Source organism: Canis lupus, chromosome 34, assembly GCF_048164855.1.
Source record: "Canis lupus baileyi chromosome 34, mCanLup2.hap1, whole genome shotgun sequence".
Taxonomy (NCBI): domain Eukaryota; kingdom Metazoa; phylum Chordata; class Mammalia; order Carnivora; family Canidae; genus Canis; species Canis lupus.
In genome coordinates, this window is record NC_132871.1 from 14,623,258 (window position 1) to 14,637,843 (window position 14,586).

Consider the following 14,586-nt stretch of genomic DNA (forward strand, 5'->3'; position numbering starts at 1 on the left):
TCACTAAAAACTGTAAGACATTGATGAAAAAAGATGAAGACACAAATGGAAAAATAATTGAGTCCACTTATTTGAAGAATTAATATTGTTAAAATGTCCATATTACCCAAAGCGACCTATGGATTCAACACAGTCACTATCAAAATTCCAATGGCACTTTTCACAGAAATAGAAAACAGTCCTAAGATTTGTATGGAACCACAAAAGACCCCAAATAGTCAAAGCAATTTTGAGAAGAACGAAGCTGGAGACAACACACTTTCTGAGTTCAAACTATATTATGAAGTATAGTACTCAAAACAGCAGTGTTGTCAAAAACAAACATATAGATCAATGGAACAAAATAGCCCAGAAATAAACCTATGCATATATGGTTAATTTCTGACAAAAGAGTTAAGAATATACAATGGAGGAAGGGTAGTATTTTCAATAAAAAGTGTTGGGAAAGCTGGATCCACGTGCAAAAGAATGAACTCAGATCTTATGTCATACATGAAAGCAACTCAAAATGATTAAAAACTTGAGCGTAGGACCTGAAACTTTAAACTCTTAGGAGAAAGTGGGTAAGCTTCTTGACTTCAGTCTTGGCAATGATTTTTTGAACTTGACACCAAAAGCAAAGGCAGAAAAGCAAAAATAAATAAGTAGGACCACACCAATGTGAAAAACTTCATGGTAAAGAAATCCATCAACAAAATGAAAAGGCCAGCCATTTGCAAACCACATATCTAATAAGGGATTAATAGCCAAAATATAGGAGGAACTTTTACAACTCAGTAACGTACATACATACATAAAATGTACATACATACATACATAACGCACATACATACATAAAAATAAAAATGGGCAAGGGACTTGAATGATTTTTTCCAAAATGTACAAAGAAATCCTTCGAACAATAATTAAAAATGGGCAAGGGACCTGAATAGACATTTTCCCAAAGAAGGCATACAAATAGCTAGGAGGTATATGAGAAGTTGCTCAACCTCACTAATCACCAGGGAAATGCAAATTAAAACCACAAGATGTTACTTCATATTTGTTAGGATGCCATCAAAAAGACCAGAGACAACACATGCTGGCAAGGATGTGGAGAAAAGGGAACCCTTGTACATTGTTGGTGGGAATGTAAACTGGTACAGCCACTATGGAAAACAGTATGGAGGTTCATGAAGAAATTAAAAATAGAACCACCTTATGATCCAGCAATCCCACTTCTGGGTATGTATCCAAAGGAAACAAAAATCACTATTTCAAAGAGATAGTTGTACTCTCATGTTTATTGTAGCACTATCACAATAGCCAAGGTATAGAAACCTTAGTGTTCATTAGCAGATGAGTGGATAAAGGAAATGTGTATGGGTGTGCGCACACACACACACACGATTATTATTCATTCTAAAAAAAGGAAGTCCTGTCATGTGTGGTAACTTAGATGAATTTGGAAGGTATTATACTAAGTGAAATAAATCAGAGAAAGCCATATTACAAAGTATCACTTCTATGTAGAATCTTTAAAAAAAAAAGTTGGACACATAGAAACACAAGGTAAGGGCAGCTCCGGTGGCCCAGCGGTTTAGCGCCACCTTCAGCTTGGGGTGTGATCCTGGAGACCCAGGATCGAGTCCCACGTCGGGCTCCCTGCATGGAGTCTGCTTCTCCCTCTGCCTGTGTCTCTCTGCCTCTGTCTGTCTGTCATTAATAAATAAATAATTAAAAAAAAAAAAAAAAGAAACACAAGGTAGGATTGTGGTTACCAGAGGCTGGATTGGGGGTGGAGTGGTAGTGAGAGAAAGCAGGAGAAGCTGGAAAAAGGGTACAAACTTTCAATTATAACAAGTAAGGTCTGAGGATGTACTGTGTATCATGGTGACTATGGTTAATAATGCTGTATTTTATAATTGAAAAAAATTTTAAAGATTTTGTTTATTTTAGAGAAAGCATGGGGCAGAGGGAGAAGAGAGTCTTAGACTCTTTGCTCAGAGCAGAGCCAGATGCAGGGCTCAATCTCAGCACCCAGAGATCACAACCTGAGCCTAAATCAAGAGTTGGACGCTTGGGGCATCTGGGTGACTCAGTGGTTGGGCATCTGCCTTTGGCTCAGGTCATGATCCTGGGGTCCTGGGATTGAGTCCCACATTGGGTTCCCCATGGGGAGCCTGCTTCTCCCTCTGTCTCTGTCTCTGCCTTTCTCTCTGTGTGTCTCGTGAATAAATAAATAAAATCTTAAAAAAAAAAAAGTTGGATGTTTGACTATATACCCCCCGGCACCCCCGTATGATTGAAATTTACTAAGAGTGGAACTTGAGTGTTCTCATACAAAAAGGTAATAACTACTATGTGAGGTGATGGATGTGTTACTTAATCTTTCCCAGTGTGTCCCATGTTGCACACTTTATGATTTTGTTAATTTTATCTTGATAGAGTTGAAATTTTAAAAAAGAAGGGGAAGAGAAAACTTTGTTATATCATGCTGGGTGTTTATTTGTACTCTTTGTCTTTCATATTTACCAGTTGAGTTTCAGTTTTTCCACTCCTGTTGCTCTTTTCAAGAAAATCCAAATAGTTAAATTTTTGATGATAGATGTTAAAGAGTTTAGATGTTTTCCTCAGTGTTATAGTTTGATTTTTTAAAAGTTACAACTATTGAAAGATTTAGTAGTAGATTTAGATTTGATATACTTGTCTCTAGCCTGCCAACCTGCTAAGAAAAAATATTTTAAAAACTTGCTTTGTTTGAGAAAGAGATTATGAGCAAATGTATTGCTTCTTTTAGAGGAGGAGGCGGGCACTTTCTTGCGTGTGAATTTTGTTGTGGTCAAAGAATGCATTCCTCAGATTTCATTTGAGCACCCACATGTAGAAAAGCTATCCCTTAAAAGAAAATAAGAATTAAGTTTTAAATAACATTAAATATTACAGCTGACATCTAGAGCATATTGAACATAGCTTGCCTTTTTTTTTTTTTTTTTTTTTTAAGATTTTATTTATTCATGAGAGACACAGAGAGAGAGGTGGAGACACAGGCAGAGGGAGAAGCAGTTTCCCTACAGGGAGCCCAATGCGGGACTCAATCCCAGGACACCAGAATTGTGACCTGCGCCCAAGGCAGACGCTCAACCGTTGAGCTGCCCAGGCATCCTGAATCTAAACTTTTAATTCAGAAATTACTCTTGGATAAAAATGCCTTCAAGCAGAAGAGAATACATTTTAAAAATTAAGAACTGTTTTCAGTGCTGGAAACTTTTCAAGTAAATAAAGGGTTTTTTTTTTTCTCCTCCCTTTTTCCTTATTTCCATGCTGTGCTTTGTTCTTCCTGATGAATACTGTGTAGTACATTTTAAGGAAAACATGTTCCTTTTAAGAGAAATCAAAAAGTTTTAATTGTAAATTCAGAGCTGTGCAGTGTTCATTTCTATAGTAAGTGCACTTATGGGAAGAATATCTGTCCTTTTCAAAAAATGCAGTTGCAATGTGCTTTGACCAATCTAATGTCCTGTTTCTAACTTCTCTCTCCAGGAGCTACAATTGGAACATGCAAGACAAGCCTTTGCACTGAAAGACAAAAGCAAAAGTGGTGTGATTTCCGGTCTGGATTTCAGTGACATCATGGTTACCATTCGATCTCACATGCTTACTCCCTTTGTGGAGGAGAACTTAGTTTCAGTAAGTAGAAAGCAAGTATCTCATTTTCTGTTTCCTTAAAAATTTTGAACTGTTGGGTCCTGGCTTGCCTCCTTGGACCCATCTGACTCTCAACTATTCTAACTTTATGTTTGGATGTAGAAGGTAAACAGGTTTGTGTAAGGGAAGTGGGGGTGATGGTGAATAGTCTTTCCCCTTATCATAGCTTTTTCAGAGCCACCGTCTTGCTGTCCTATATTTTCAAATTATTTATTTCCATTTACAGAGTCCAACTAAAGAAAACAGGGTTTATAGACAAGGGTGTATAATTACCTTTTCCCAGTGGGCAGGACCTTGCCCAGACATTACTGCCTTCACCTTGGCCTCTTTCCATCCCACTAGGCTCCCAAAGCCTTGCTATAAAGATGGCTCCTTCCTTTGTTGCCTGCAGGGTGCTGTTTGCTAGAGGAATCATCACTGGCCTCTACACTGTTTTAATAACCATGGCCGTGGCAGAAGGTATGGAGGAAATATGTGGGCATCAGCCTCTGTGGCTCCCTCCTCTCTCTGCCCCTTCACCTGTGCATTCAGTCTGCATGGACCAGACGGTTTTTTTTTTTTTTTTTTTTTTTTTTGTTCTGTCAAACTGCTAATCTCTACAAAGTAATCATCTGGACCAATAGCAAACTGATGTCATTCACTTCCTCACAAAGAGTGGTGAAACTTTCCTCACTTACCAGTTTTCTTGTTCATGCATTGTACTTATGTATAAGTTTTTGATTGCTGCTTGTTTTCAATGGAGGGAAGCCAATGAGTGCTTTTGTTGTTTCAGCTGAAGATCATTATCCCTGATTTAGACTGGGGTAGAAAGATCAACTTCTGTTCTTTTTCTTCAGTGAATTTGAACATGGAGCATGTCACTTTGTCCTACACATTTCACCTCCTTGACACCCATCTCCCACTCCCTGAACCCTTACCTCATACCCCAGCCAAAAAATGAGAGAAGGAAGGAAAGAAAAGTGGGGAGGGACTGAAAGAAAATCCTGGAGAAAAGGACTCACTCAGTGCCTTGGAGTGAGGGAACCCATTTAATCTTTTCCAATTGGCTTACGTAGACTTATAGCTTCAGTTTACCAAATGGCATTTCAGTCCCTGAAGGAATGTATTAAATAATTTGAGTTCTGCTTTTGGGTCACTGGCATCCAAATTCAGGCTAATATACATTCATCTATATTTGGGTTAAGGCATGTGTGTGAGGGATGGGTGCATTTGCCCATCATTACCTACACTATTCTTAGTGGACCTTTATGATTAAGGTCATGCTGGTATTTCCATAAGTATTTCTTTGAGTTTTTAATAGAGAATGTTTTCAATCATATGGGTTCCTCTGACTCCTGGCTTAGAATTTAGGCTTTTAAAAACTATGAAAAAAATTCTCTTTTGAATTTATATCCAGCTGGTGGAAGAGGGAGAACTTATCTCCTCACCCTACCAGGGTAATGAAGGCCACATTGCCCCTCATTACTCCCCAGGCATGAGAAAGCCTCTTCTGCCCTATTCCACTAAAGATGTACTTTATGGTGAATGAATCCTCCCTAGATTTCTCTACATTTTTTGGAGTTTTTGATAGTTGTATCTTTGACGATGCAGATTCAGAGCCCAGCACAGAAGTTAAATATCTTAATTATAACAGTGGCCTTAAAAAAAAAAAAAAAAAGATAAGGAGAGTTGCTACAGTGAAATAGTCTTATAATGTAAAGTTTTTTGTGTATGTATATAAGAATAAAAACGAGTTTAAAAAATACTCCTTATGTTGTACACTGATGTTTGAATTATCCTGGACTAGCAAGAGTTCCATAGTTGAGGATCTTGAAAATCCTGTTTAAATAACCATTGTTTTTGATCTGTGATAATTGTATTTGTTGTTTCTGACCTTATAGGTAGATGAACCATGAAGTCCAACTTCCAGATGTTGCTTTCTTCCTTAAAACCTAAATTACATAGACCTCCCTGAGGGCGTGAAATGCACTGAGTGTTTCAGTACGATACTTTCTCTATATTTATGGACTGGTTGTTAATCACTTTAATAATGAAGACTCCTTTGGATCTTCTTTTGAGAAAAGTGTAGTGTGTCTTTAAACATGTTTTTTTCTTTTTGTTTTCATTTGCTTTTTAAACTTCTCGTGTTGTCATTTCCTAGGCAGCTGGAGGAAGTATCTCACATCAGGTTAGCTTCTCCTACTTCAATGCATTTAACTCCTTACTGAATAACATGGAGCTTGTCCGTAAGATATATAGCACTCTAGCTGGCACAAGGAAAGATGTTGAAGTCACAAAGGGTAAGAGTTTAAAAATACATATTGATTTCGATCTACATTTTCACTTTTCTTTTTTTTTTTTTTAAATATTTTATTTATTTATTCATGAGAGATACACACACACACAGAGAGAGAGAGAGAGAGAGAGAGAGAGGCAGAGAGAGAAGCAGGCTCCATGCAGGGAGCCTGACATGGGACTCGATCCTGGGTCTCCAGGATCACACCCTGGGCTGTAGGCTGCGCTAAACTGCTGAGCCACCAGGGCTTCCCTTCACTTTTCTTTGTCTAGGGCATGAAGTTGATCTAAGTTTACTGCTCTGAAGCCGGATCTAGAAAATATGTTGTTATATGTGCATGCTTCACTTGAGCCATAATGGTCTCCAAAAATCCAGGTGGAATTAATGGGATGCTGGGGTCAGGAATGGAAAAGTGGCTTTGACGGTTTTGAAAAGAACCTTGGCCCAATCTGTCAAACTGGTCAGTGGCAGTGTGGCAGCAGCTTGTATGTTCTAAGAAAGAGTTGCCACAGAAAGATGGGCACACTTACTCTTTTTGCTATATTGTAACAGGGTGTTTTAGGTGATTGGAGAATAACTAGTTCTTTTTTATCTTGTAACGGTGGAGATCAAAGCAAATATACAAGATAAGAGAGAGGATTCTGAAGAGACTGTTTTATCTTTGAAATTAAAGTATCTGTTTTTGCTGTTTGTGATGTTAACATTTTATCTTTTGCCAACTTTCAGAATTTCATAGTTGAAATTAAGTATTTAAATTCAGTTTTAGATTTTTAAAATAATACTAAGATGTCTTTAGCTTTCAGATTATGGTTGGTTAAAGTAGAAGCATATGAAGAATCTGCTAAGATTTTTAAATACTTTCTTTTTCTTTTAGAGGAATTTGCCCAGAGTGCCATACGCTATGGACAGGTCACTCCACTAGAAATTGATATCCTCTACCAACTTGCCGACTTATATAATGCTACAGGGTAACTATTCTAATAATTCTTTATGATATTTATTTTAGGACAGTTAGTTTAACACGTGAAGCAGGGGTATGCTTTCTGTTCATTTTAACAGTAGTTAATTCAGTCTGCAAATTCCAAGAGAGATAGGCAATATGAGTAACAAGGAAGGAGGGAGAGACAGAGGAAAACAGACTTTTAGGTTGGGGAGATGGATAGAGGGAAAGGGAGAGAGAGCAAGAGGAGGAGAGGGAAGAGATGGAGAAAGGGAGGTAAAAGGAAAGAGCAAGGGCTTAAGGGGCCTGAGAGAGGGAAATGGAGGAAGGAAGAAAATAGTGAGTCAGGGAGTAAGAAGAAAGAGAAGGATGGGAAAAATGGATTTCAACTGTACTGGATTAAATGTAAGATACTTGTGAAAATTTGCCTAAATTTATCAAATAAACTGAACTACATGTTCAGGAGCCTTATCTTTTTGGTTCATTGTAAATGGTCATTTTACTGAATGGTAAATGTCATTTTGTGTTGGAGGGTATCATTTTCGTGAAATACGCCTGTGACATTATTATCATAGTTAGCATCATGGACAAGCTCAGAGTTTTATGCCTCCATTTTATACATTAAAAAAACAAAGCATATTGAGAGTTTTTAATTTGCAAAGTTCTTTTGCAAATCGAAAAGAAAAACCTTTATCTCTGGCAGGGTTTGTGTAATGAGGACTTATGCTTTATTAAGTGGTAAGATTTTTTAGATGCCTTTAGTAGTTAAGTATAGGAATACCTGGACCTGAGGACTAGTAGAAGCTGAGTATACATGGGTGATTTTTAAAAAAAATTTTTAAAGATTTTATTTATTAGCTTGCGAGAGAGAGAGCATGCACAAGCAGAGGGGGAAGGACAGAGGGAGAGGAAGAAGCAGACTCCTCACTGAGCAGGAAGTCCGATGCAGGGCTCAATCCCAGGACCCCAGGATCATGACTTGAGCTGAAGGTAGACACTTAACCAACTGAGCCCCCCAAACCCCCCACACCTGGGTGATTTATTGCCTTCATGCTACATAATGAATTGTTGGGCTGGAGGTGACACTAAACGTACCAGCCTATCTTTCGTGACTGACATGAAGTATCAGGCCATGTCTCATCCATGTAGAATTCATATTTTTAGTAAAGATTCTGAGCCTTCCTTCATGAAAAAAACAGTTTCAAAAAAGTGCTTCTCAAAACTGGGTCTGAAGTGATCTACCTTGTTCATGGAATGTATTGATTTTTAAATAATTTTTTTGAAAACAGTAATGCATGTTTTGAAACTTGGAGTTTAAAAAGAGGGTGCTGTAAAAACTCTCTTCTACCTTTTGTGCCTTTCTTTAAAGACCACCAATATTGATCACTTTTGTGTGTTTATCCTTCTCAAAGTACTTTGTGCCTGTGCATTAAATATGTACACTAAAGTGATATGGTTAGTATGTATTAACTGTCAAAGTCGATACTTCCGGTAAAAATTAGTTTTTTATTTTTATTATCTATCATAGAGTATTATTAACTTTGTGCACTCTACATATTTTTTCTGAGGTCTTTGCTTTCTGTTGTGGGAACTTGGGCCTTTATTTATCTTCATGATCTGTGTGAATAGGGAAAAAGTACTTTTAAAGCACAGTTCTTTTCTCCGATCCTTTTTTTTTTTTCTGAAGAAATATGATCTTGGTATGAGAGTGTTGGTGTCTAACAATTTTCCTTTCTCCTATTTTTGCCTGAAGGCGCTTGACTTTGGCAGATATTGAGAGAATAGCACCGTTGGCTGAGGGGGCCTTACCTTACAACTTGGCAGAGCTCCAGAGACAGGTAGGAGGTAGAACCACCTTCAGAAATGCTGGAATCCTATGTACATGACAGCTTAGAGCTTCTGAATGCTATGAAAATTAAAGACTACTTTCCAGAAAGAAGCTCTACTTAGCTCACAGATTACCTTTATAGAACTGTTACCCCTGCCCTCATGAAGTATTTTTATGGGGGACTAAATTTATGTTTTTTGTTTTTTAAATTTTAGCTATTAAGATAAGGAAAATAAGAGAGCAAACATACATGGGCTTGACTTCCTTCTCCCTAGAACTAGCAGTCTTTGCCTTTCATTTGTATAGTGACATTTAAATATTAGTGTTAAGTTCCTTTTGAATCATTAGGCTGATATTTATAGGGTTTTTAAAATACAAAACATTCTTCTAAAGAAGTAAATCTTTCACTGAGATTGTGTTTTATAGATTATAACACAGGAACACTATGTAATTAATGAACCAGAAAGAAAACTTTGACTATTATTGCATTTTTAATAAAATATTATCATTTTTTCTTAAAGAGTGATTTAAACAGTAGCTTCTGAGTCCCACAAAGTTAATACAGTCTCATTTCTGATTTCAAAAATACTATTTTAATGGGAAAATAAACCCCATGATACTTTGTGGAAGAGTAGAATGGAAAAAAAAATTATAGAATGGAACTGGTTTTGGGTTTTTTTTAAGTCTTGTTTTAAATTGAAACTCTTAACTTCTGTAAGACTTGGAGGAAGCTTCATTTGTAGTGATGGTCACATGGCTTTGTGTGTGGAGGAGGGTTAGGAGGGCTACTGCCTGTCCTCCTGTTATTTCCCTGCTCTACTAGATGAGGTCTATGTCCCACATGATTCCTTAGGGGACTATGGTGCCCTAGGAGACATTGAAAGGGTTTGGGCAGACAGGAAAAAGACCAGAAATAAGGAGAGAGGAAAACTAAATAGGCATGCCACAGAAAGACCCCAACTCTTTTTTTTTCTTCATTGCTGCCACAGATGAATAGCTACATGTGCTAGTGAAAGATTAGGCATGTGAGTGTGGTTCACTCTGGGAAATTTTGGTAGGAAATTTTCTTCTACTTGAGCTCCATGGAATGATTCTGCCTCTGAAGCTAATTAGAATTTCCAGTTCTACTTTACATAATAAACAAGTACTTTTTAGTCAGATAAGTAGATTGAAGATAGAAAATATTGCTTTTATATCTACATTTTATGTTAATACTTTCTTTTCCTGGAATGGAATAAAGCTCCCTGTAGATTAAAATATATCTATAACCCATTACAGTTTAGCTTCCTTAAAAAAAAAGCAAAAAAATTCTTACCTGCTGTCATCAAAGTATATTTCCCCTGTATGTTCTCAGATCCTTTAAAAAATAGATTTATTCCAACTCATTGATTTATAAAATATAATAAAATTATTAAATCATCGAGGCATTGAAATATTTAAAGAGCACAGTGAATTTAATTTTGCATTTTGTAGTGTACAGTTATAAAAATTTGCTTTGAAATAAAATATATATTTCAAAAGGAGATTTTTTCAGTGTTAATATGTTTACTAACATAGCTTAAAATATTACTGACTATATTTCCTATGCTGTACTTTTCATCTCTGTGATGTATTTATTTTTATAACCGGAAGTTTGTACTGCTTAATCCCCTTTATCTATTTTTGCCCATCCCCCCACCTTTCCTCTGGCAACCACTATATACAACAGCCAAGATATGGAAGTAACCCAAGTGTCCATCAGTAGATGAATGGATAAGAAAGATGTGGTATGTATACACACATGCTCACACGCACACACACACACACACACACACGAATATTATTCAGCCATAAAAAAAGAGTGAGATCTTGCCATTTGTGTCACCATGGATGGACCTAGAGAGTATTATGCTAAGTGAAATAAGTTAGTAAAAAAAAAAAAAAAAAAAACCAAGTTAAAAGACAAATACCATTTGATTCTCTTACATGTGGTATCTAAAAGACAAAACAAAAAACCTATAGACCCTTAAATCTTGTTTTGTAAGGCGAAGAATATTGAATTCAAATCTAGGTGTGATTTGCAGGCAAAGAATTTTGTTTTATTTTCTCTATGCTTATTTTGCCATTCCAATAATACATTTCAGTAGATATTAAAATCTAGCCTTTTTCTTCTCCCCTTGTATGTTCAGTATAAAAATGATTGGGTTTTCCTTCCTTTTCTTCTCTCCATTAATAGTGTGCTATTTTGAAGGGGGCAGTTCTCTTTTTTGGGTTGGCATAAAAACCTGAAGTAGCTTGGTTTGGGCAGGTAGTTTGACTTGTTCACGGGCATGATCTCGCCTTACCTAATTCTCATTTATAGAATGAGGTACATTCAATAACAAAAGCGCAAGAACTTTCTATTATCCAAATGAGGTCTCAAGTCATTTCCTATCATTCACATATACTTAGGGAGCAGATTAAAAATCAGTCGAGATCCTCAACTCTTATTTTGCTTTGAAAAACACTTAATTAATCTTGTTAAATATCACTTTCATGATCATAATCATAACCTTAAGGGAAAGAGTGCCTTTTCCTTTGGCCCATTTGCTCACGGTAGGCGATCTTCTTCTTAGTGCTGAGTATTTTTCTTTCAGCCTAAATGCTAAAAATTCAGTACACAGTCATTAACAGGGATGACAGCTACAGTAGCATTCTACTTATGAATATTCATGAAGTGAAATCCATAGCATTAATTAAATTAATTTACATACCTGAATACAAGTGAACCATAAGTTACAGGGCTAAGTTTAAAAAAACCTTCTTACTGACCATATATTGTACTTTATTACTATTATTTTAAAATATATTGTACTTAAAAAAAATTCTGTTTAATAAGGGCAGAGACCAAAAGGCATTTAGGTGTTTTGTATTAGTAGAGATGTTCTTAGCTAAGAATTAAAGTGCACTATAATCTTCCAGTTTTCATAGGATTTTGTAGGAATGAAAGGACGGTAAAGAAAATGTATGTCGTTGAACATAGGAGAGACTTTCCATATCAAAATTAGTGGTTACTTGATTCTAATCGGGGATCATAGCCCTTTTATTTTATGAATTTATTTATATATATATATTTTATGAATTTAATTCAGCATTTTTTGTAAGGAATATGGTTGAAAATAATAATCTATGAGAATGAGGCTTATTTTCACAGTTTTGTGATTGAGAAACTCCATTTTGGAAAAAAGTTTTATGTGCATATTAAAAATGTATTTGCTATCCAAGAAACAGACTCTGAACTGGATAGAACAAACTAATGGTTACCAGGGGTGAGGTGGGTGTGGGGATGGGTGAAATAAGTGATAGATTTTAAGGAGGACACTTGCGTTGGGGACCGGGTGATGTATGGAAGTATTGAATCACTATATTGTACTACTGAAACTAATATACTGTGTGTTAACTAACTGGAATTTAAATAAAAACTTTTTAAAAAACCCATATTTGCCTGTGTTGAAAAGGTAGCATAATAGCCACATTGATTTTAAAGTTTTTTAAATTTAAGCTAAAGTGCTATTACTTAAATTTCTTCAAAATATGTGATGTTAAAAACATCTTTGCCTTGAAGATACACATTGTGTTTTCAACTGTTATCTTTGAAACAGAGTATCAGAATTAACTGGTTAGCTTCCCTTTTTTCAAACAATTTTTAAAAAACTCACTGAAGCATAGTCAATGTAATGCATTGAAGTGATAACCAAAAAGATTTTTGGATTAATAAATGAAAATAAAACTTAAAAAAAATCACTTTACTTCATCTATTCTTTTATAATTTCTACTTTTGTATATGTTTAAAAGGCATACTATATGTAATTTAATAAGCATGTGTCACTTAGATTTCTGTAGTACAATGGAACATGTATATGACTTTATAAATGAAATCATATACTGAGATTAGGTGCTTAAAATCTTCCTGGCAGGAGTGTTCGATCCTAAACAGTTGTTGGAGCTGTTCACTTAAAAGAATGATGGAGACTTCTATCCTCCTGATGGTCTCACAATGGAGTTTATTTACAGAAGATTAAAAAACACTGGGTCCCTGAGTGCTGCATTAGGGCACAGGTCTTGAGTGCTTGGTAAAGTACTTTCATCCTTTAGGAGATAGTAAATCTCTAAGCAGTCTAAAATTATTATTATTATAGTGATAAAGAGAACAAAAAGTAATTATCTTTTTGAATGGCCCATTTTTTGCTATTCTATGAATGAATCAAATTAGGCTTATACTCAGGATTTTGTTAAAATATCCTGTTCTAAAAAAAAAATATCCTGTTCTATTATTAGATTTCAAATAAAAATATCAGTTTCTAATAATTGCTTACTTTTGTTACAGCATGTAAATTAAACATAATGGATGGCTGTGTAGTTGCTTGAGCTAATTTAATAGGAAAAATGTATTTCCTGCAAGATCATGATAATGTACTACTCTGTAATTTTCCACCTTTTAATGGTTTCTTCCACAAACTAAATTCAGTTTTATATGTAATAGATGTATACTTTCACCTAATTAGATTATAGTAAATTTAGTATATTTTGATAGTTGAGATTTATAAAATATGTACTGATATTATTTGAAATAATGATATTCTACCAATTTTTTTTTTTTTTTTTTTTTTTTTGCCAAGGGTTTTCCAAGTGTTTCATTTTGACTCTTCATCAAACATTGTTTATTTTCCTTTTTACTCTAGAATTTATTGAACCACAGTACTGGCAAGCATAATGAACTTTTAAAAGATCTCTGCCTATAGAGATAAAAATCAAACGTTAAATATTTAGGTATCAGATGCTTTGGTTAAAAACTGTAAACATGCTTATTGTGGTACAGAATTTACAAAACAAGCAGATAAAACTTTTCTGTAGGCTGCTTCTCAAATTATTTGTAAATATCTGGGTTTGCCATATTTAGCTTGGTTAATTCAGCTTTGAAGAAATTGTACAGATGAAAGCAAGTCAGAGTGGATTGGCTTTTTACCTTCTTTTAGATTTTAGGCATGGATTCCCTCTCCATTAAATTATTCTAATGAGCATATCTAAGCTTTTTATTCTGTGTTTATTTTTAAAAGCTTATTCCAAGTTAATATTTTTCAGGTTTGCTTGGATGATAAACCAAATATTTTATTCTTTCATCTCAAATTGTTTATAGAGTATAACTGCTGTCTTCATAAAGCAAATATTACAGAACAAGACTGGAAGACAAGTATAGATCAATTATTTTAGATCCTCTGTGCTGTGGGATACCTATGAAATAGCACTCTGAGTCACAATAGGGTTTTTTCCCTTTGCATCATTGTCATCACAGATTCTATGTCAGAGCTATAAATATGGGTAGTTTTCAACCTAACTGCACAGCACAATGATTTGAAGCCTTTAAAAAATAGACAAGCTCCAGGCCAGAGATTTATTTATTTATTTATTTATTTATTTTTTAAAGATTTTATTTATTTATTCATGATAGTCACAGAGAGAGAGAGAGAGGCAGAGACACAGGCAGAGGGAGAAGCAGGCTCCATGCACCGGGAGCCCGACGTGGGATTCGGTCCCGGGTCTCCAGGATCGCGCCCTGGGCCAAAGGCAGGCGCCAAACTGCTGCGCCACCCAGGGATCCCTAGTTTTATTTTTTTTTTTTTAAGCCCCTCAGGTGTTTTCTTTGCATAGGTATAACTGGAGAATAGATGGGTCTGGGAGAGGAAATGCTTAGTAACATAGGTCAGAAATACTGTAGTTAATTAGTGATAACTGCAGTGGTGAGCCTGCAAAGCCAGAAATAAGGGGCCAAGGCTCTGAACAGTTGAAATAGTTATTAAAGATTTTCATTTTAGCCCCAAAGAGAAGCACTTGGCTTTG

At 35.6% G+C, this 14,586-nt stretch overlaps 1 protein-coding gene across 5 annotated transcripts in view; it reads left to right on the top strand.

The window, feature by feature from the left end:
- The window catches only part of SLC25A12 (solute carrier family 25 member 12), a 205,237-nt gene that overhangs the window by 154,623 nt on the left and 36,028 nt on the right, over window positions 1-14,586 (top strand). For all 5 annotated transcript variants that reach the window (XM_072810919.1, XM_072810918.1, XM_072810920.1 and 2 more), the window contains 4 exons: window positions 3,523-3,669; window positions 5,828-5,966; window positions 6,837-6,930; window positions 8,656-8,740. In XM_072810919.1, the coding sequence (XP_072667020.1) occupies window positions 3,523-3,669; window positions 5,828-5,966; window positions 6,837-6,930; window positions 8,656-8,740 (465 nt within the window). The remainder of the gene's footprint in view (window positions 1-3,522; window positions 3,670-5,827; window positions 5,967-6,836; window positions 6,931-8,655; window positions 8,741-14,586) is intronic.